Source organism: Diospyros lotus, chromosome 14, assembly GCF_014633365.1.
Source record: "Diospyros lotus cultivar Yz01 chromosome 14, ASM1463336v1, whole genome shotgun sequence".
NCBI lineage: Eukaryota > Viridiplantae > Streptophyta > Magnoliopsida > Ericales > Ebenaceae > Diospyros > Diospyros lotus.
The window spans coordinates 3106667-3129704 of record NC_068351.1 but is presented as its reverse complement, the minus strand read 5'-3'; the positions used below and the strand labels follow the sequence as shown (position 1 = coordinate 3129704).

The 23038-nt window shown below is 37.9% G+C and overlaps 1 protein-coding gene across 1 annotated transcript; it reads right to left on the bottom strand.

The window, feature by feature from the left end:
• Window positions 1–3023: 3023 nt before the first annotated feature.
• On the bottom strand, window positions 3024–22141 carry LOC127790808 (syntaxin-71). Its single transcript, XM_052320500.1, has 9 exons — window positions 21891–22141; window positions 21667–21792; window positions 4678–4837; window positions 4489–4574; window positions 4194–4262; window positions 4072–4116; window positions 3909–3971; window positions 3700–3776; window positions 3024–3338 (listed from the first exon to the last, which is right to left on the bottom strand). The coding sequence occupies exons 1-9, from the start codon at window positions 22047–22049 to the stop codon at window positions 3323–3325; spliced, it is 801 nt and encodes a 266-aa protein (XP_052176460.1). The 5' UTR covers window positions 22050–22141; the 3' UTR covers window positions 3024–3322.
• Between the last annotated feature and the right edge of the window lie 897 nt (window positions 22142–23038).

Here is a 23038-nt window from a genome sequence, read left to right as displayed (position 1 = left end):
ACTATATATATATATATATATATTTCTAGATGAACTCTCTAAGTTCTGAATTGATTACATAAATCCTATCATTATTATTATATTCTGATTCTAAATTGAAATTTAAACCTGACTCAATAAACTATATGAATTCTATCTCCTTAATATTAGTTGATATCCTATCATCCATGAAAAATGATAAGATGAGTTTCAGTAAAAAAAAAAGAAAAAGAAAATTAATGGTGGGAAACAGATTAGACTGGAGATTAGATGAAGCATAAGAAAAGGCAGAAAATCATTGGAGGCAAACTTTTCAAGTAGTTCCAGTAGCATACCAACAAAATTCAGTCTTGGAGTTAAATTAATTAATACATTTGGTTCTTCCTAATGCATAATTGTCTGCTAAAAAAGTGCAATAATTTCACTTTTTGGGGAATCCCCATATGGGTTGTCTCCGAGCGAGATGGGATGTGTGTGCAAATCCTATCTCAAGATCCTAACCTTTTCCCAGGCCAAAGTGCTCTCTTTTCGTTGCTTTCTTTTTCGTTTTCCTTCTTGCTTGGGAATTGGTTGACAGTGAACTCAAACCAACCATTGGAGAGTCAAATACAGAGCAGAAAGTACTGAACACTTACAAGATATTAAAAGATTTGAGTTTAAGTGTGCATACAACAGCTTTCCCTGGTCTGAACCGATGATGGAATTGTGGTATAAGAGTCCAAAGAAGAAAATGTGCATAGAGAGTTGAGACTGGTGGAGTGTTTACGCATTTTATTTCTATTTTCTTATTTGAGGAGGTAGCCAGATTTTAAGCGAGTCCGCCTACATAGTTTGGGATTGTTTAATCTCAGGTCATTTATATTTTATAGTATTAAGTTCACTTCACTTCACTTCATTCATGAATAAAGTTATATAAAGACCCTTCAGACTCAATAGATTAATATGTTAAGAGTAATTTATTAACATGTTCAGATTAGATTTGGACTCCACTTTTTTTAACTTAAGCAAACCTAATTCGACTTGTTTGTGAATAATAAGTAAATTTATTCACAAATAAAAAAAAGTAATCGTGACAATAAATAATATTACTCACAGGTAAATAAAAATCAAAGGACAAACAAAATTTTAATTATATATTTATATATGCACACCTTTTCAACAAACAATAAATAAACTTTAATTGAATTATAAAGGAATCTAGATAGAACAATAAACAAACTTGTTTATGAACATAATCAAACTAGAGAAACTTAAAAACACAATCTTGTTATAAAAACAATGCAAAATAGAGTAAAAAAAAAATAAAGACATAACAAAGGATATATATGATTGGATTAAAATGTATGATCTATTTTCATAGGAAGAGAAATAGTTTTACTATGAAAAATTAAAACAATACAATTATATGATCTCTCAAACACAAAAATCTCAAATACACCCAATTACCTACTCTCAATCACAAAAAAAAATATTAAAAAATACATTATATGCATACCTATTTAGAACTTCTCCATAGTGCAGGAGGGCTTCGCCTGACGCCCAAATCCTCCGCCACCACAGCTCTAAAAAAAATCACATTTGAATTTTCACTCACATTATCTAAGTTGGGTTAAATTTTTATAACGGGTTCAAATCTGAAATCAAGAAATATTTCAACAGATTTTTAAAATTTTGTTCAAATTCATTCAATTAATTACTAAATAAATAAAAATGAGCTAAAATCAAACCCATTTGCGAGGGGTTCAGGAATGCATCCATTCAATTAATGTCCCTTTCAACAGCATGATAATGTTGACTGTACTTAGTGCTGCATGTCAAGCACTTGGGCCATATGGAATATTGGTTTTGTAATCATCTGCATACCCTTTTTCTTCACAGAATAATATACAAATGGCTTGGGAACTACAGTGAAAAAAGGTTCTGCGTGCATGTATTGACCATTCAGTACACCCTTTATTTATACCGGCACATACAACAACCATAACACCAAGTCGTCATGTATAGACAAACAGAGCGAGATGGGTAACTCCATTCTGCTTCCCCAATTCAACATAATCTTCCAAATTATAGATTTCAAAGCCTAGCTAGAAGCATAGTTGATTACTATCTGCAAGAACTTTTTTTATGCTTCCAATCACAAATGAAATCGACTACCAGATGCATTAATTTAGCATATGCAACCAGAAAACTGTAGATTCACCCAGGATTAATCGTTATATCTATATTTCACATACATAAAACATACCCATATGTTCAGTTCAGTCTATTTTTACAACAATAATATAATAAGCCTTTATCCTACCATGTAAGGTGGCCTATTCGAATTCTAACTCCTAAACCATTTATTCAGTCTATTTTCACAACAATAATATACTACCTCTTTGTCCCACTATGTAAGGTCTACTATACCAAATCTAACTCATCAATCATTTATATCTATGACAAACTTTCACAACTCAAATAAAAAATGAAGAAAAGAAAAAAATTATAATTTTGCATCAACTAACCTAACAAAAGCGTATGTTCTTTTGAGGAAGGAAAACGCCTGGAGCACGTAGCTATACTCCATGAAAAATGGATGTTCTCCTGAGAACTTAGGTGAGGCGCTAATGCTTCACAACGCTTCTCACTACTCAAAAAATGGCGATCTATGAGAAGCTCTACACAATTTTTCTTCTTAGGGCCGTCAATGCTGAAGCAACCACTCATGGAACGCTGGATTGCTTGCAATATGAGAAGAGGTTCAACTATCACAATCCTAATGAATTTGAACAATGATTTAGATATTTGTATAACAGTAGACTACTAGAGTTCATTTCGATCTTTGGTAGCATCACAGGTTTTAGTCCCCAAGAATTATTGAATGTTTTTCTCATCTTGTTAGCACCTGAATGTTATCTCATTTTTGGCTTATACAATGGCAAATATTAGAAAAAAATTCTTGCTCTTTGCTTGACCAAATTCACAAGATAAATTGCACGCATAGAAACATGTTAATACTAAGCTTAATGGCAAGGACTTTTCTATTGAAAGGGGCAGGAAAAGAAAATAACAGAACGTATTTACATGTATATAAGAACATTCATTTTCTTTTCCTTACAAAAATCCCAGTTCAGAACATAGCATAAATCAAGGAGACAAAGGAAATTGGAACGGATAATACACTGTTGATATAATAAATGCCAGGTGTACCTAAAGTTACATTGAAAGACAGGAAATGCAATCCACTTAGAATAACATAGACAATCAGGCACCAGGAAAACAAATGACACCAAAATCAAGCGCACAGCAACGCTGCAAAGCTAGTATCATACCAGCATAAAAAAGTAGCCTTTCCATCTTCTCATTTCTTCAACACACTGCAGGTACAACATCATGGACTAAATCAAAATCGAAGCAAAACCGGAAAAAAAAAAAAAAAAATGCTGACCAAACAATCAAATTTCCACCCAGACAAGTATAACACTTGATTTCAGTGAATAGTGTGGGGGAAAAAAGGAAAAGAAAAGCAAAAAGTTAAACCATTGGAATTGAATCAAGAAAGAAGGTCCTAACAAATTAATTGAATCAAGACAGAAGGTCCTAACAAATTAACCGTGCTCTAAGTTAAATTTCAGTTATAAGATCATTTGTTGCATTTCAAATATAGCTACAACCCCACCAGGCAAGACACTGTTTTCGATAGTCCATTAAGCATGTCAGCTATTTACAAAAACTTACTTGTATAGATAGGCAGCAATCCCCAGTATTATGCATAATAGGATGATATCAATGCAGAAATTTCGACTGGATCTCAGCTGAAACAAATGAAAATACACATGAAACCCAGTAATTTTGTTCTACAACAAAGCACAGTTGAATAGACAGATAAGGAATCATTCCCCAAACCCCACCCTGCCCAGCAGTCCCTCGATTTCTAGCTCAATTACCTGGTTAACTGTGTCTTTAAGTCGCACATTAGTATTCTTAAGGTCGGATGTAGCCTTGTCCACCTTTAAGACACAAAAAGGCACCATAAGTAATTTTAAAAAGTACAACAATTTAATAACACATTAATTTCAGATATTAGCAAGATAAGTCAAATTCTCCAACCTTAGTGTCAATCTCATCCATTAAAGGAACTTGCCTATCCAGTTCCTGCATGAATTGCAAAACCATAAGTCAATGTGCCCAAACATAACAAAGCAACAAATACAGAATGCAAGGCAGCAAACCTCATTCATATCATGGGCCATGTTTTTCAATGTATCCAAACCTTCTGATATAACTTCCAATCCTTGGTCCTGTGAACATCAAAGTACAACAAATGAATCTTTTCCCTTTTTTTTTTTTCTCATTCTTTTTTTGAACTAGTAGAAGATTCGAAGCAGGAAGTGGAGAAGATCATAGTGGCAGAACCAATCACCTTCTTAAAGAACATATTCCGCAAACAAAGTAAATATATTACTTGGCTAAAGAAAAGAGAGGAAATATATTTAATATACAGTACTAGTCTTCAGAAGCACATGCCTGCTTCATTTTCCGCATTTCATACTCTTGCCTGAATTGGCTGGACTCTTCTGTTTGCTGGAAGTATTCATTGCCAAACTGCCCATCTGTAATCAAAACGTGACAAATAATTTATTGACAATTCATGAACCTCCCACAATAAAAGTTAGTTGAAAAATCAAATTTCATAAATGTGAAGTGACCAATCACCTGAATCAAACTTGATTTCTGTACGAGAAGCTGAAGCTGTCCAGCCTCCAGTTTGTTTGGGTGCAGCTGCAGTCCCATCTGGGATGGCTTGAATCCTATCTGGTAAGGCAAGGACCAAATCATTTCGAGCAGCAAATTCTTCAGATGAAAGCCCTTTAACCTGAAAGTTGGATGCATTAATGGTGCCGCATCCATCAGCTCATTAAACAAATCCATAGGCTTAAGTCACCCAAGACAAAGGCCAGGCCCCATAGTTATCAAGAAGACTTTCTGATCAATGTTAAGGGCCAGTGATAGCTTTAACAATCACAGTATCATACCATACTAACATGATGTTAGAAAGATAATAGAATGGTTGCAATGATCAAGGGTAATTGTACTAGTTTTTTACTTTGCTCAATACAGGTTACAGCATCACGCAGGTAAAAAGGATCGAGTTCTCTTTCTAGATCGTTTTGATGTTCTTTTGCAGTGTTCAATATTTTAATTAGTAAAGTTTTACCAGTTTCCTATTTAAGTCAAAAACTTAGTGGGATTATGAGAATGTAGCACATTAGAATTGCATATGGTTACTCTTATTCAAGAGAGAATAACAGAAGTGGATTTTTTCTTTGTTTGGTTTCTAGTTTCTTATCCCATGCAGGGGAAAAGTCATGTTTACTTCCTGTTCCTCTCCCCCATTCTGTTTCTATCTATAGGAACTCAAAACAGTATTCTCAAATTATTGCTTGCAAACCTAATAAGACATGCTTTTCAGCCCCAAAACCCAATGAATCGAGCTTAATCAACCTTCAACAAATTTCTGACTTAAAAGTCTGCAACTGTCACTTTTGGAACAGAACCCATTTTAAGTCTCTTTAACAAGCCTAGACTTATTCTTTTTGGATCTTTTGAAAGGAAAAAGGGCACATACTCATAAGTAAGACAGCTCAAAGAGCAGTATGCATATTTCCTCATCATCAAAGGTCACCTATGAAACCTAACAGAATGAGGAAACATTTACAGAAGCGACTTAACATGCAAAGCTAACAAGTATGCAGGCAAAATAACTGTAAATTATGCAAGCCAGGACAACATTTAGTATCACAAGTGCAATTCCTGTAAGCACTATTGTCATGACCCTAGGGTTTACCTAGGGTTTAGAAGGGGATTTGGAGGAATCCGAAGGTGAATTAGGATGAAATGGGGGAAAAGAAAGCACAAAAAATGAGGAAGAATTCAGGAGAATGGGAGAGAGTCCATACGAAGCAGAGAGGGAGAGAATTTAGAGAGAGGATCAGAAGTCTCAATTTGATATTTTTCACAATAATCCCTTCTTTACAGCTCCAGTAGCTTTATATAGCTACTACTCCTAAGCATAGTTGTTAAATCGAGATTCGAATCAAGAATCAAAATCCTTATTTTATGAATCGTGAATCGAGAATCGAATCGAATCGTAAAATTCGATACACATTCTCAATTCAACTATAAATAATATATATCCATAAAAAATAAATAATGTGCCCACCATGATCAATTCTTTTAAATATAAATAGATAAATAAACTTCTAAATATATTTGTTAAGTTTAAAATTATACCAAAAAGCAAAAGTATATTCATGTTGCCTTTAAATTCAAATTGCACCAAACCAAACCACTTTCAAAATAACAAGCTAGAAAAGAAAAAGAAAAAAAAACCTACAACTATAAGGTTACTAATAAACTCCATTGTCCATAATCTTCACTAGTTATCAATCATCTTCATCTTCAAGTTCAAGAGCATCATCATCTTCATCATTTTCATCATCTTCTTTGTCTTCAAAGATAGCCAAATCGAACGAATATTTAATTAAAGCACACATGCAGACAAAGTAGCATAAATTGGATGAATCGTGCTATTCATGCGATTCACGATCAATTTGTCCGATTCATAGTTAATTCCAAGGGATTTTCGATTCACCCTATAAATTTAACTCGATTTCTATATGAATCGAGTCGAATCGTACGATTCGAATCGTGAATCGAACGATTCTAAGGGATTTTAGATTCACCCTATAGATTCGACTCGATTTCTATATGAATCGAGTCAAATCGTACGATTCAAATCGTGAATCGTAAGATTCTAACAACAGTGCTCCTAGGTAAGTATTTATGCTGCAAAGTAAAGAGAAAATATACCAACTAAAATAACAAAATAACTACTGCTAAAGTATTAATATATCCTTGGGGTCATGACAACCATGTTGGCAGAGACAGCTATTATTAGCCTAATATTCAAGCCTTCTTGAGATCAAAGCTCCACATCCTTTAGGACTCAAAGCCCAGAAACTATTTTCTACCTTTAGAATAATAACCTAGATTGTGTGCCTATGCAGAGCCCTTCGCTAACCTATTTGCATTAATTTCATTTTCTTTTTGAAAGTGCAGTAACTTAATTATGTCCAGATTAGTTATTATAGTAGCAAAGTTGTCTCTAAATTGATTATCCATATGAGAGCATGAAGTAGTCAGCTATTCATGTACTCTAGGATAACCACTGCAAGGAAAAGATATAAAAACAGACAGAAACATAAGCTTCCAAAAATGTCAAGCAGAAGAAGCAAGAAACACATTGGCACAAAGAAGAACAGATGTAAGTCAGAAATCAATGAGAAACCAGTGCAACTATCATTGACAAGGCTAACTGGAAGTTAGTTATGCTGTCATCAGTATACCATTTGTTCCCAGCAACAAACATGTGAGAAACATGCTACTTTATCCCAGGACCACCAATTATCCAAACTCTTACGTCCAAACTCCTGATCCCAAGTTCAACACAACACTTATCCAAACATCGAATGAGGTATCCTTGGACCAACAAAGGTTCCAAAAATCAGCCAAAATCATTGTGTATTCAACCCTGCTATACCCCCAATTTACCAGTGAGATTAATATTCATATTGGTAACTGCCTGCTATGGTATCCCATAACAGCCATCACCATGTCATAAAGAATTGTTATGCCTACAGCAGTGCCATGTCCATTGATGCAGTCATAATGGACCCTTCAATATGTGGCTGTGTAGAATCATCGAAAAGGCTTCTTTCTTTTGGTGGTAGGCATCTCGAATGGGTGGGCGTGGGCCTGCTCAGACTGACCTGGCTCACTGCCTTAGATAGGGTTGGGCCAAGCCCAGCATGTCTGGGCCCAGCCCAGGAAGTCCAGCTAATTGGGCCCAGCCTAATTTCATTTTTTTAAATAGGAATGTTAGTAACAATTACAAAGTGGAAGCTCAAAACTTATATCTCAAAATCAATCACCTAAAAGAATTTAAATCTCATACAGTATTATGTATAGTCATGCACAAAAAGCCATAGTCAACTTTTACAAATGCTATCAGTGCATTGTTGGGCTTTTTATAACTTAAATATTTACAAAATATAATATAGTTCTAAAAGTGTAATTGGATCATTTGCTTGCCACTTGTCCTTACTAGCTAGCCCTCTTATAAAATTTATTTTGTCAAATTCCTAGAAGCTTGACTAAATAATCAACAACATAGCAAACCTTAACCCACTAGGTCGGGTCAACCAGGTGAATCTTGCTCACCAATCATTTCTATCTATTGGCCATATCTTCTGTAAGGCTATTTAACTCATATCATACTTGAGAGGTTCCCATCAAGTTTTCCCTGGTCTTCCTCTTATCTCTTTTGGTAAAAATTGTCCCATTTCAGACAATATCCCCACCCCATAGAAGCCTCTATTGGTTTTTTTTTTTTTTTTTCTCACATGGACAAACCATTTTAATCATATCTAGAGCATCTATCTTCAATAGGAGCCAATATAAAATATGAATAACCTCATTTCTAAACTTATCTTCCTTGTATGGCCACATGTCCATCTTAACATCTTTGTCTCTATTATGCTCATATTTTACACACAGTACTTTACTGGCCAACATTTTGTGCCATACAATAAAATTGGCCTTGTGATCATCTTATAAATTTTTCTTTTAACTTAATGGAATCTTACAATCACATAAAACGGTGAACACACATTCCCATTTTAATCATCTTGCTTTATTTATTGGTAGCATCTTCATTAATCTCTCCATCTTTTGGGATGATTGATTTAATATATCAAAATTGATCTTTTCTTTAGACGACTTTTTCTTCAAGTTTCACCATAAAATTATTCATGTTTCATATTTATATTAAACTTACATTCCATATATCAATTTTCAATCTGCTCAACTTAAAGCTTCTAGATTCTCAAGTATTCCTTCATATCTCAAGCTTAGTATTCAATCCTTTTGTCATATTCACCAGGATAATGTCATCAACAAATAGGATATACCAAAGCACCTCTACTTGAATATATTTAGGGAGTTCATCCATTACTAAGGCAAAGAAATAAGGGCCAAGGCAAATCATTAATGTAATCAAATTGTAATTAGAAAAGCCTTAGTATCTCCTCCACAAGTTCTAACACATGTTTCTACTCCATGATACAAATCTTTAATAATCTTTACATAAGCAATTCAAACTCTTTTCTTCTCTTCTCTAAGACCTTCCATAAGACTTCTCCAATGTTAAAAAAGTGTTATGGTACATGTACTCTACAAGAAGATGGAATGATGACTTTAAATCCTAATGATCCCTCCCAAGTTGAATTTTATAGGCTCCATTTAACAACATATCTTCCACAACAATAGGGGGTTACATTATAGCTCTGTTAATCTTGTTGGTGACACACAAGGGATGCAAGAGCTGGCAAGATTTGTTTGGATAAGAATAAGGTAATACATTATCATGAAGAGAAAGAGAGAGAGTGCCAAGTGTGAATTTTAGTAGAGATCTCAAACAGTTATTAATAAGATATATAGTTCTTTTACTGTGGAGATTTATAGACGGGTATGTTTAGTCTAAGACTGAGTGTCCTCCCTTTATGGGAGAAAATCACTGTTAAGTTATATGGTTATATTTATATAGTACACCTAGGGTTAATCTTAAGTTAGAGCCCGTGGCCCGTTTAGTATTTTGTATACATATATAGGTGTATAGTCTATGAGTTGAATTAATTGTATATACATATTAAAAACTAGGGTTTTCTTCCCAAGCTTCACATGGTATCAAAGCTAAAATATAAACCCTAGTTGTCGCCATACAAACCCTAGCCACCGCCGCAACCCATATCACCGACGACCACCATCGGTCATGTTGCCGCCGACCCCCGCAGCCTGTCGTGCCGCCACACGCTGCCTCTCTCACACTATTCACGGAGACGTTTTTGCTCCGATCTCTCTCTCCGGTGCTTCGATCGCAATGTCGTCTTCACCATTGGACTCACCTCCTCCAGTCCATCCCAGTCCCAGTGGTTTCATCGCCACCGATCACCGACATCTGCCGTCGCTCCAGTGCACCTCCACGCTTCATTCTCTGTGCTGGATCATCCAGCCTTTCTTTTTGGCTTATTTAACCCTTTTTGTTTCAGATCTGTTGATCTTGTAGAGCTCCCTTTTGTCCAACATGGAAGGTACAAGTAAATCTGCCTCCTTCTTTGGTATTTTGTCTCCCTCTCCAGCCATTACTATTGAGAAGTTGATGGGCAAGTCCAATTATATCTCCTGGTCCAAGGCAGTTGAACTATGGTGTCTGAGTCAAGGTTTACAGGATCATCTAACTACCAAGACCGAGAATGTGACCATAAATAAAACTGAGTAATAGAGAGCTAATGCTCTATTGTGCAGTCTCCTGTGGCAGTCAATCGATCCTTCTCTTCATCCGATCTATACTAACTATACCACGTGCAGTGAATTATGGGATCAAGCCAACGCGCTATACACTAATGACATTCAACGCCTGTATTTGATGGTGTCTAATCTGCTCAATTTACGACAGTAGAATCTGACTCTTCCTGATTTTCTTAGTCGGATGGCCTCTATCAAAGCTGAATTTAACTCTTTGTTACCTGCTGGTAAGACCGCTGCAAAGGATCTAACTTAGCGGGATAAGATTTCATGGTGTGTACTCTTGCTGCCATTGGTCCTGAGCTTGCTCCTGTTCGTGATCAGATTATTGCTAGTCCTACTGTACCTACTATGGATGAAGTGTATTCTCGTCTTCTTCGGGTTTCATCTGTTCCTACAGTGCCTCCCTCTTCCGCAAGTGATCATTCAGCTATGGCTTCACAGGTTCAAAGTAGTGGCGAGCAGGGAGGAGATCGTGGTAATCGGGGCAAACGCCCCAAGTGTAACTACTGTCATAAGTGGGGGCATACTAAGGAACAGTGTTATAAGTTGCATGGCCGCCCTCCTCATGTTAATGTTGCTCGTGCTGATGGTTCTCAATCTAAGTCCTTTGATGGTCATCTACCGCAATCTGTCCTTCTCACTGGCGCTGACTATGATGAGTATCTCAAGAATAAGACGCCCCAGCAATCCTCATTGAATGGTACTTGGGATTTGGTTCCTTTACTCCCAAGAAAATCTCTTATTGGTTGTCTGTGGATCTATACTGTCAAGGTGGGTCCTGATGGGCAGGTTGATCGCCTTAAAGCCCGTTTAGTTGCCAAGGGGTATACTCAGGTTTATGGTCTTGAGTATGGTGACACTTTTTCCCCTGTTGCTAAGATGTCCTATGTGCGTTTGTTTCTCTCTATAACAGCTATGCTCCACTGGCCATTGTATCAGTTGGATATTAAGAATGCTTTCTTACATGATGAGCTTCAGGAGGAGATTGTCACGAGCCTAGGGTTGGAATGACAATCGAAAGGAGCTGATGAATAGAATCAAGAACAGAATATTTGAGAGAAAGAAATGGACAAAAATTGGGGAAAGAATGTAGAGAGAAATGAGGGAGGGAAGTAGAGAAAATAAGAGGGAGATTGTAGAGAAATTGTAGAGAGAGAATCAAATTTCATTCATTTAATTCAAGCATATCCATCTCCTCCTACAATGGGCCTTTTTATAGGCATAGGTAGCTCCATAACTAATTTCTAACAACACCTATGTGCTCCTAACAAACAACCAAATATCTCCTAACAAGCTAATATAAGCCTATTACAATATTACCCCTTTTATTATATCTCTATCCAATATTATCCTTCTAATCCTCCTAGGGACATGACAATTTCCCCACCTTGAAACATGTCTTGTCCCCAAGACATGCCAAACCTTCACAGCTTCCATTATGCTCCCTTTTTCCTTTTCTTTCACAACTTAGATGGAGAAATTTTGAAGATATCTTTCACTGCCAATGGAAGGATCTCAGGTGACTTTTGCTCTCCATGCATGGTATGAGTCTTCCCACTGCTAGCAACACCATAAGCAAACATTGTACCATTAATTCCTTGCATGGCACCACTTACAACCTGCTAGGCTACAACATCAATTCCGGTCTTCAATCCTCCCTTCAACAAGGGTGACAAAAATTCTAATCGGCCAACTGTAGCAACAACGAACATAATGGAATGAGACTTGTTCTTTCCAGCCAAACTCTCGACAACAACATGGTGACACCATTTAGGATCAGCGAGACTTCCTCCTGCTGGTGCTGTCTTCGCCTTATCATTAGCTAAGGAATCCTCAGCATTATCCAACATCATAAGCAATGGAACCTTATCATTAGGAACTCCACCACCCATTCCCTTTCTTATAGAATTCTGATCTTGGACACACTCCAATTCTTCAATCCCTGCACTAGTAACGAATTGGCCTTGGCTTCCTCGGTCACTCCATCAAATGCTTCCCCATTTTCCTCCTTTGACTGTTCCACTCCAAGGAATTCCTTCTTGTTAAAACTTCCGTGATAATCATCAAAATATTCCACCGAAAAGTTGTAACGATACTTCTTAATAAGTATCATCGCAAACTCTTGCAGCTTCTCGCGTATCATAAGGCCAAATTCCTTACTCGTATTATAACATCCCGCATCGAGCGATAGGAAGAACCGGAACAACTTATCCTAATGGGCCTACGCGAACTTCCCAAGAGGGTCACCCATCCTTGGATTACCCCAGGTCAAGCACGCTTAACTTGGGAGTTCTTTGCCTGCATTCAACCCAAAAGGTATCCAGCTGGTGTTGTTTCCTTCCTTACTTATCATCGATATATACTAACCTCCTTTTGAGCTCTTGGAGTATTACATTCTCCCCCCCTTGAGCACATAACGTCCTCGTCATGCGACCTTACAACTGGTCTCTAGATCTCCCCCCTTTGCATGGCCGATGTGGGATTCGCCTAAGGTGCCTACACGCACCCCCCTTGGGAACTCAGCATCCTCGTTGAGGTTTGCCCCACCACCGCGCTCAGAAGCTCAGGGGTCGTCTCTGATACCACCTGTAACATCCCGTATCGAGAGATAGGAAGGACCGGAACAACTTACCCTGATGGGCCTACGCGAACTTCCTAGGGGGGTCACCCATCCTTGGATTACCCTAGGTCAAGCACGCTTAACTTGGGAGTTCTTTGCCTGCATTCAGCCCAAAAGGTATCCAGCTGGTGTTGTTTCCTTCCTTACTTATCCTCGATATATACTATTCTCCTTTTGGGCTCTCGGGGTATTACATTCTCCCACTGAGACCAACTATAACACCCCACTTACCCGTGCCGTGTTATGCCTTAGGAAATTGGGTCTTATATTTTTTTTTTTGAAATTACATTATTCCCGAATTCCCTAAGACCTATCTAGTGCTTGACGGAATATTTCATACACTAGAGATAAATATAATCCTATAAAGCGGAAACTGAATCGAACCTGCTCATGACATTACATACATAAATAACTGAACATGGCATTTATTACAAAGTTAATACATAAGCTTCTAAAAATAAATTAAAACGTACATAATTCTTAAACTATTCATATTACAACATAACATGGCACATTTACTCGTTTCTTGACGTCTCGCGTCACTACACATCTTCAACCTCTGTATCATCACTGCAAATCCCGATTGGAACGTCGAATGTTCCAGGGGCGAACCCAAGTTAGATGATGAACCATCTAAGTAAGGGTACATAATGCTATATCATGTGTGTATGCAATGTCTTTTCTCGTAAGTGTCAACTGCATCCCTCATGCTACCTACGATTTTTGCAGCCACCTCTTTCGAAGCCGAGGTGTATGGGTGCACCCTTGGTAAAGCAGCAGTGCCAGTTCGTACTCCGTACGGCCTCAATGTGAGTGATCAATGATATCAACGTGTATTTATACATTTCATAGTCATGGCATGTATGCAGTCTACGTGATGGGTACATATTAGAATATGTCAATATGATAAAAGTATTCTCGAAGATAAACATTTATAATCGTACTAAACTTGAAAACGGTACACTTATATTCACAATTTAAGTTGTCTCGAAAAGCGTGTCGGCCTCGATAATCGTGTTGAGCCGGCCATTCCCCAATCCTCTTGCCTCAAAGATTCCTAAAATATTAAATTTATTTTTAGAATATTAATTTGTTATTTTTCATAATTTCTATAATTTCTCTTTATTTCTAAGCCTAATTCCTTCAAAATTACATAATAATTATCTAAACCTTCATTTATCCTAATTTTCTTCCACTAATATTTTTAAAATTACATTTCTAGCCTTCTGAAATTTTCTTGCAATTTTCCAAATTAAACTCCTATTTTTTCATTATTTCCATAATAGCAAAATTACTTAAATAAATAATAAATTTAGCATTTTCCAGAGAATTTTTCACAAAATAAGACATAAACAATATTCTAGATTTTTTGAAATTTTTTCGAAATTTTTCAAAACTTTTTCCTATTTTTATTTTATTATCTTTTCCTTTCTTTCCTTTTCTTTTCTTTCCTTTTTTTTTTTCTTTCTTGCGGGCGTGTGGAAGGCACGCGCCTTCTTCCCACTCGCGGGCACATGGCTTCACGCGCCCAACTGCTTCGTCTTCTCCGGCGGCCCTACACGCCGCCGGCAACGCTGCTGGCTTCTAAGCTTCAATCGAAGCTTGCTTTCCCCTTAAACTCGACCTTCCAAACCTGAATATAGCCTTAAAATCAAGAAAAAACAACACGAAGTACCTCGATTTGTGCGATGAAGTCTCGGCTCTAACAAATGGCGCGATTTTCCAGCGAGCTTGATTCCTCCTTCTCTGCTGCTCCGTTGGCCAGCAAACGCTCCAGAAATGTTGCTCACGAAGCGAGGATCAAAACCCCACTCTCAAATTCTCTCAACACTACCCCAAATGCCCGATCTAAGCAATGAAATTTTCGAATGAATGGCCTTGCTCAAACTCAGCTATTTATAGCCCAAAGTTGGCGGGTCTTGTCCCATCACGATCGCCACGCGTCCGGGAAGCCACTCCGACGGTCACCTCTTCATCCCTGGATTGCTTGTTGGTTGGGCGTCCTAGGTCCTACACATCTTCAACCTCTGTATCATCACTGCAAATCCTGACTGGAACGTCGAATGTTCCAGGGGCGAACCCAAGTTAGATGATGAACCATCTAAGTAAGGGTACATAATGCTATATCATGTGTGTATGTAATGTCTTTCCTCATAGGTGTCAACTGCACCCCTCATACTACAACCTACGATTTTTGCGATCACCTCTTTTGAAGATGGGGTGTATGGGTGCACCCTTGGTAAAGTACCGGTGCCAGTTCGTACTCCCTACGGCCTCAATGCGAGTGATCAATGATATCAACGTGTATTTATGCATTTCATAGTCATGTCATGTATGCAGTCTACGTGATGGGTATATATCAGAATATGTCAATATGATAAAAGCATTCTCGAAGATAAACATTTATAACCGTACTAAGCTTGAAAACGGTACACTTACATTCACAATTTAAGCTGTCTCGAAAAGCGTGTCGGCCTCGACAATTGTGTCGAGCAGGCTATTCCCCAATCCTCTTACCTCAAAGATTCCTAAAATATTAAATTTATTTTCAGAATATTAATATGTTATTTTTCATAATTTCTATAATTTCTCTTTATTTCTAAGCCTATTTCCTTCAATATTACATAATAATTATCTAAACCTTCATTTATCCTAATTTTCTTCCACTAATATTTTTAAAATTACATTTCTAGCCTCCTGGAATTTTCTTGCAATTTTCCAAATTAAACTCCTATTTTCTCATTATTTCCATAAGATGTTACTTAGATGGTTCATCAGGATTTGCAGTGATGAACAGGATTTGTAGTGACGCGAGACGTCAAGAAACGAGTAAATGTGTCATGTTATGTTGTAATATGAATAGTTTAAGAATTAGGTACGTTTTAATTTATCTTCATAAACTTATGTATTAACTTTGTAATAAATGCCATGTTCAGTTATTTATGTATGTAATGCCATGAGCAGGTTCGATTCAGCTTCCGCTTTATAAGATTATATTTATCTTTAGTGTATGAAATATTCCGTCATGCACTAGATAGGTCTTAGGGAATTCGGGAATAATGTAATTTCGAAAAAAAAAATATAAGACCCAATTTCCTAAGGCATAACACGCCCAGGGTAAGTGGAGTGTTACACGGATCCTGTATCCCATTGTTTGTTCATTTGTCCCTGTTGCTGCCAACTACAAATGCAGCCTTCTTTGCAAATGCAGCCTTCTTTGGCTGCCATTGAGGCTCCATTTCAGCTGAAAATGAAGCACTCTTCTGCTGTAATTGAGGCTCCGAATGTCTCATGTGAGCACTGCTTCCCAAGGCTTCATGAGCAGGCCATCCCATTGAAAACGCAGCATCCTTCGGCTGCAATTGAGACCCCATTTGTTTCATGTGTGCCATGCTCCCCATAGTCGACATCTCACGGACATGCCACTTGGAAGACCAATACATACCGCTCTCCTTCAAACAAGTTAACCAAAATTCAAAACCAAAACTAACCTTTGTTTCCCTTTGCTCATAGTCTAAAATTTCAATTGGAATCCAACGCTTGAAATTACTGCTCCACTATGATCTACCTTAATGAAATCGGATCGGAATTACCACAAAGGAGCGCCGAAATTCACAGCCAATAATCACCCATCCAAATTTGCCTTCAAAAATCCACTCCCAGCTACTCCGAACTTTGTTGGAATCAGATACTAAAATTGATGGCTTCTTAGCCGAGAATTACTACTCCCTTTCGGTTACAATCGGTCTCGATTTCAAGAGCCGAGACCAATCGAACTCGCTAGAATTAGCTGTTGGAAGTTGTTGAATTCACAACTAGGAAGTGTGGGTCACTGGATTACAGCGGCCTAACTTAGATCAGCTCCACTTGTTCCTCCAATGCTCGCCTAATCGAACCTCTCAATTGCACCTTCCGAACACGAGCCCAACTGCTAAGATTTGTCGGAATCTCAAACGGATCTGCCTGGCCAAGCCGCCTTTCAATTCGGAATCGCCCGGCTTGCTCGTTTGGAATTCCTGACCAACACTCAGTAAATTCACAACCGAGAGTCGCTCTTCCTCATCGTTTCCTAGTTCACACTAAAGGTTACCTGAATCGCCTTATGGAATCGCACTCACTGTCTAATTCGCCTTCAGTTCCGAGCCGAGTCGCCTTGCTCTTTCTCTCGGTTGAATCGTTCTTCGCCCTGCAATCGATTGCCGGCACTGTTTAATTCGTCGGACTCACCGAACCTTGCTCAGTCGATTTCACAAAGTCTCGTCTTCCTACTCGCCCAATCACCGTCAGACTTCACCTTAAACCTTTACTAGATCGATTTCACAGAGAGTCGCATATTCCTACTCGCCCAATCACCGTCATTGGTTCCGAAATTCACTCATCTTCGCCTCGGCCCGAATTCGCTAACTCTGCTTTAGCGACTCTGATATGGCTTGAGAAGTTGCCTGCATTCACTTTGGAAACCGCCTTCTGGAATCGTCCAGATCCAATTCAACAGCTGAGGGCTGCCGCTTAGTTGTAGTCGAGCTAATCAAAATCTTAGGACGGGCTCTGTTGCGGTCTCTAAGGATTTGATCGACTCTATTGGAGCTCCCTATGAGTTCGATCAATTCTATTGCAGCTCCTCAAGAGTTCGCTGGAACCACCTGAAGTCTTTGCTCTATCGATTCCGCTGAGAGTCGTCGAAATCAACTGCTACCAATTGCAGGAATTACAGCCAAGGAACGTTTGGCTCTATTACCGTCCTTCAAAATCATCTCAATCAATTCTGAGGAACACCTCACTTGGTGACGATCCATCCTTGGTTCCTTAGGAATCAAATCAGACTTGTTGGCCGATCGATTCTTTTGAAGCTCCTCAACAATCACTCGTATCGCTGGAATCGCCGAATTCTGCAACTCATTCGCTTCCACTAAGAGTCGCTTGAATTCGCTTTTAATGACCCTTGCTCTGCTTCGAATCTGGCTTGCTTACTTCAAATCTGATCAAACACTATTGATTTTCCAAAACCACAGCCAAGGAATGACTGCTCTGATACCAATTTGTCACGAACCTAGGATTTAGCCTAGGGTTGGAATAACAATCGAAAGGAGCTGATGAATAGAATCAAGAACAGAATATTTGAGAGAAAGAAATGGACAAAAATGGGGGAAAGAATGTAGAGAGAAATGAGGGAGGGAAGTAGAGAAAATGAGAGGGAGATTGTAGAGAGAGAATCAGATTTCATTCATTTAATTCAAGCATATCCATCTCCTCTTACAATGGGTCTTTTTATAGGCATAAGTAGCTCCTTAACTAATTTTTAACAACACCCATGTGCTCCTAACAAACAACCAAATATCTCTTAACAAACTAATATAAGCCTATTACAATATTACCCCTTTTATTATATCTCTATCCAATATTATCCTTCTAATCCTCCTAGGGACATGATAGAGATTTATATAGAGCAAGCTCCTGAGTTTGTTGCTCAGGGAGAGTCTGGGCTGGTTTGTAAACTTCGTCGCTCACTATATGGGTTGAAACAGTCTCCTCGAGCCTAGTTTGGTTGCTTCAGTGCTATCATTCAAGACTTTGGTATGACTCGTAATGAATCTGATCATTCAATTTTTTATAAACACACATCACAGGGAGGGTGTATATACTTGGTTGTCTATGTGGATGATATTGTTATTACAGGTGATGACCATGATGGTATTGTTCAGTTAAAGAAACATCTTTTCCATCATTTTCAAACTAAAGATTTGGGGTTACTTAAATACTTTCTTAGCATAGAAGTTGCTCCGTCCAATTCTAGTGTTGTTATCTCTCAACGAAAGTATGTGTTAGACATTCTAGAAGAAACTGGGATGCTTGATTGTAAACTTATAGATTCTTCTTTGGACCCTAATGTAAAGCTCTTACCAGGACAGGGGAGCCTCTTGCTGATCCTGGGAGAAACCGCAGATTAGTCGAAAAACTTAATTATCTCACTATCACTCGCCCAGACATTTCTTTCTCAGTCAGTGTTGTCAGTCAGTTTTTACAGTCTCCGATAGCCACTAGGATGCAGTAGTCCGAATTCTCAGATATATTAAGGGAGCTCCAAGTAGAGAACTATTGTATAAGGACAGAGGCTATACTCAAGTAGTCGAATATTCTGACGCTGATTGGGCAAGTTCTCCCTCTGATAAACGGTCTACTTCAGGATATTGTGTTTTGGTTGGAGGAAACCTAGTATCTTGGAAAAGTAAGAAGCAGAAGGTTGTTGCTAGATCGAGTGCAGAAGCAGAATATTGTGATATGGCCTTGGCAACATGTGAATTTATCTGGTTAAAACAATTGTTTCAGGAGCTCAAGTTTGGAGAGATATCACAAATGAGATTAATTTGCGACAATCAAGCTGCATTACATATTGCTTCCAATCCAGTCTTGCATGAGAGGACCAAACATATCGAGATAGATTGTCACTTCATCCGAGAGAAGATTTTATCTGATTGTATTACCACAAATTTTGTCAATTCCAATAACCAGTTAGCAAATGTTTTCATTAAGTCTCTCAGGAGTTCTTGAATTGAGTATATTTGTAGCAAACTTGGTGCATATGATATATAAACTCTAACTTGAGGGGGAGTGTTGATTTATATGGTTATATTTATATAGTACACCTAGGGTTAATCTGATGTTAGAAGCCGTGGCCCATGGCCCATTTAGTATTTTGTATATATATATAGGTGTATAGTCTATGAGTTGAATTAATTGTATATACATATTAAAAGCTAGCGTTTTCATCCTAAGCTTCACAATCACATCATGGTTATCTCTTTATGGAGTCTTGTTCGTATCTTGCCAAGATATCATGCCATATCCAATCTAGAGTGTTATGGAATAGAATGCAGTTGGTATTCCTCTTTAACAATGGACATAAACCAAATTGGTAAAGAAAACTTAAAATTGTCTGTACATTAGTAAGAGTACACAAAAAAACATATATTTTGACTATACATATAGGCATTTCTTCATTGTAGATGCTTTGCCCTTACTTGCAGTTTGCTCTTATATTCTATTACTTAGCAAAAAAGATAACTTGTCTTAAACCCAAAAAAGAAGAAATAAATAAATAAAAAATGATTGATGTAGCAATGCTAGATAATAAAATTCAGGCAATTCTTCCCCCTCTAAGCTAATATTTCTGCTATCCAAGTACATAGTTGAAATTATCTACTAAGCACAGTTACCTATGCAGACTTTTAGTCAGCAAAGCCCTGATACTGCTAACATATACTACTGAAACTTGCATCCCAAAAGAAGTGACTGACAAGCAAAAGTTACGAGGAGACCAACAAGAAAAGCCTGGAATCCTTTCCAGGTCAAGAATAAAAATTCAAAAACATGGCCCAGGATAGGTACAAAACTCCTAAGAAGTTACAGAAGCAAGCATGCAGAATTTTTCAATAAAATCAAGGATCTCATAAATAACCTAAGAGACTACTTCTGTTGCCAGCCATCACATTCGAACTCTATTCAGATCTACTATGAAATCCAATGCAGCAACACTCCAAACAATTTCAGGTCCTACAATGAACTGGACTTCTATTTGCCGCTATGATATTTATAGCTGCAAAAGGTAAATGATATCAGAACTGAACCTAGAAGCTTAGTCATACTTTCTGTCATAATAAGCCTGCATCTGGAATGTCATTGACGTGTCATAAGTCAAGGCCTGTAAGAGTGAAGGCCCAAAAAAACACAAAAGCCTAAAGCCCACAAAGAGGAAAACACCTCAAAACCCGAGAAACTACTCAAAAAAAAAAAAATGCCCAAAAAAGACAAAGCCTAAAGCCAACAAAGAGGAAAACAACTCAAAACCCAATAAACTACTCAAAACTGTCGACAATCTCCCAGAGACTATCGAACGTTCCTGAAGATTTTTGAGAGATTGTCCCAAAAACTATCGACAATCTAAAGTTTCTGAAGATTTTCAAGAGACTATTGACCGTTTCGGCATACTAGATTCTCCTAGAGGATTTATGACAATCCCGAGAAGAATGCTAACAAGCAAGGCTCCATGAGACTGAAAGGTCTCCTGGAGACCTCCCCCTCTCACAAGAAAGTTCAAACTAATGCGCAAACATGATGTAAAAAGTCCAAATGGAAAACTCATAACGAATAAGCCTTATCCATAAAAAGTTCAAATCTTAATCGATCTTGGAATATCATAGATATTTATCCTCAAACCCCAGGTTCCTTTGTAAATAGAAGAGCACTCATTCTAAAAAAAGGTATGTCACTAATACTGATTCAAGAGCTCTACAACTTCTTTAAGCATTCTCAAGAATCTGACTTAAAGTATCAGAGTAATCGTGTAAGGATTGTACTACGCCCCCTAACGGTGTTTTTTCTTGAAAGAATTTATTGGCTTGAAAATGATTCCCCAACATACAAATTATATTATTGTATCAAGGCAACATCAGTCATGATATACCATAACTAAGAATTATAATTTAGCCTGAACTTTGCAACATTTAGCGAAACCTCAAACTCGGGCACAGTCTCGGAACGTTGACTCAATTCAAATTAAGTAAACAGATTGCGAAATTGCGTTTACAAGGAGAGAGGGAGAGAGAGAGACTGTATTCCAATTTGAATACTAAATCAACAGAAGGTCAAAGAGATCGGACCTTCTTTATGGCCAATCGCTGCAATTTAGGGACCTCCTCCAGCAATCGAGCCTTGGTGCGTCGAATCTCGGCATTGATAGCAACAGCAGAAGCCCTACTTTTCTCCTTCGAGGCCGCCTCCGCTTTCTACCAAAACCGCCACAAAATTTCCAACTTCTCAACTGAATCAAACAAAATCAAAACAAAAAGTACCAGATCAAAGTCCCAAGAAAGCAGGAGAGCACCTGAAGTGCAGCGTCAATGTCAGCCTCGACGGAGGTGTAGAGGCGGGCGAAGGCGTCGTCGCCGCCAGAGCCGACAAGATCTCTCTGCTTCTCAACGTCGTACCTGTCGTATTTCTTGCAGATCGCGTCGACTCTGGTTAAAATGTCGATCACGCTCATCTTTGCTTCTTCGTCTCCTCCTCCTCCTCCTCCTCCTCCTCCCTCTTTGCTTCCACAGAGGCCCCAACTACAGGCTGTATCTAACAGCTATGCAACGCCGATGCCGTTTACATTTCCGGCTTTCCGAGTTTAAAAATTAAAAATTACGCTAATTATGTTAGGGCCCTTTAATTTGCACCAAATTGCTGTTTTGTCTAATCGAGAGGAGTAAAACGGGCCGTGCAGTGCCTCGCTGGACCTAGTCTCGGCCCATCATGGGCAATGGGCCAAGCGGGGCCGGCCCGCTTAGGCTACTATCAGTTTATTGAAAAATCACACATGATGTTGCGTAATACGATTTCTTGTATTCAATAATACCTTAAATCATTTTTATTGTCTCAAAAGGGTCACAAATGAAGAATTATAAAATATATACTTATAATTTAGAAAAAATAATGTATAAAATTACAGATAATTGACTAAAATAATGTAAATTCTAAATTATATCTTAATATAAACAGGAGATGTGATACAGCAAGCAGTGATAATGTGTCATGATATGCAACAGAAAATAACGTGAGACGGCATGTAATGGCAGTGAAAGGCAGTCATTGGTGGTGGTTCAGCCTTAGATGGAGCCTGCAACAATGTTTATGACAAGCAATTGGCTGAAAAAGAAATAAAAGACTATCAAACAAGAAGAAGAAATTGTGAATTGACGGACGATAGCTATTGGCATAAGAAGAAAAAAAAAAGAGATAGGTGTAGGTAAGAGGAAGAAAGGAACAGACAAAGGCAGTTGCTAGGGTTTGCTTCAAAGAGGCAAAGACGGCGAGAAGAAGAGAGTAATAGCTATTATTATTATATTACTATAATAATTTGAAGCTTGATAATTTTATATTAAATAATATATTTATAAAATTATAAATAATGTATTAATGTATTTATAAACAAGTTTACTCACAAGTTATTCACAAACTTCGAAACGAGCATATTTACGAACCTCTAAT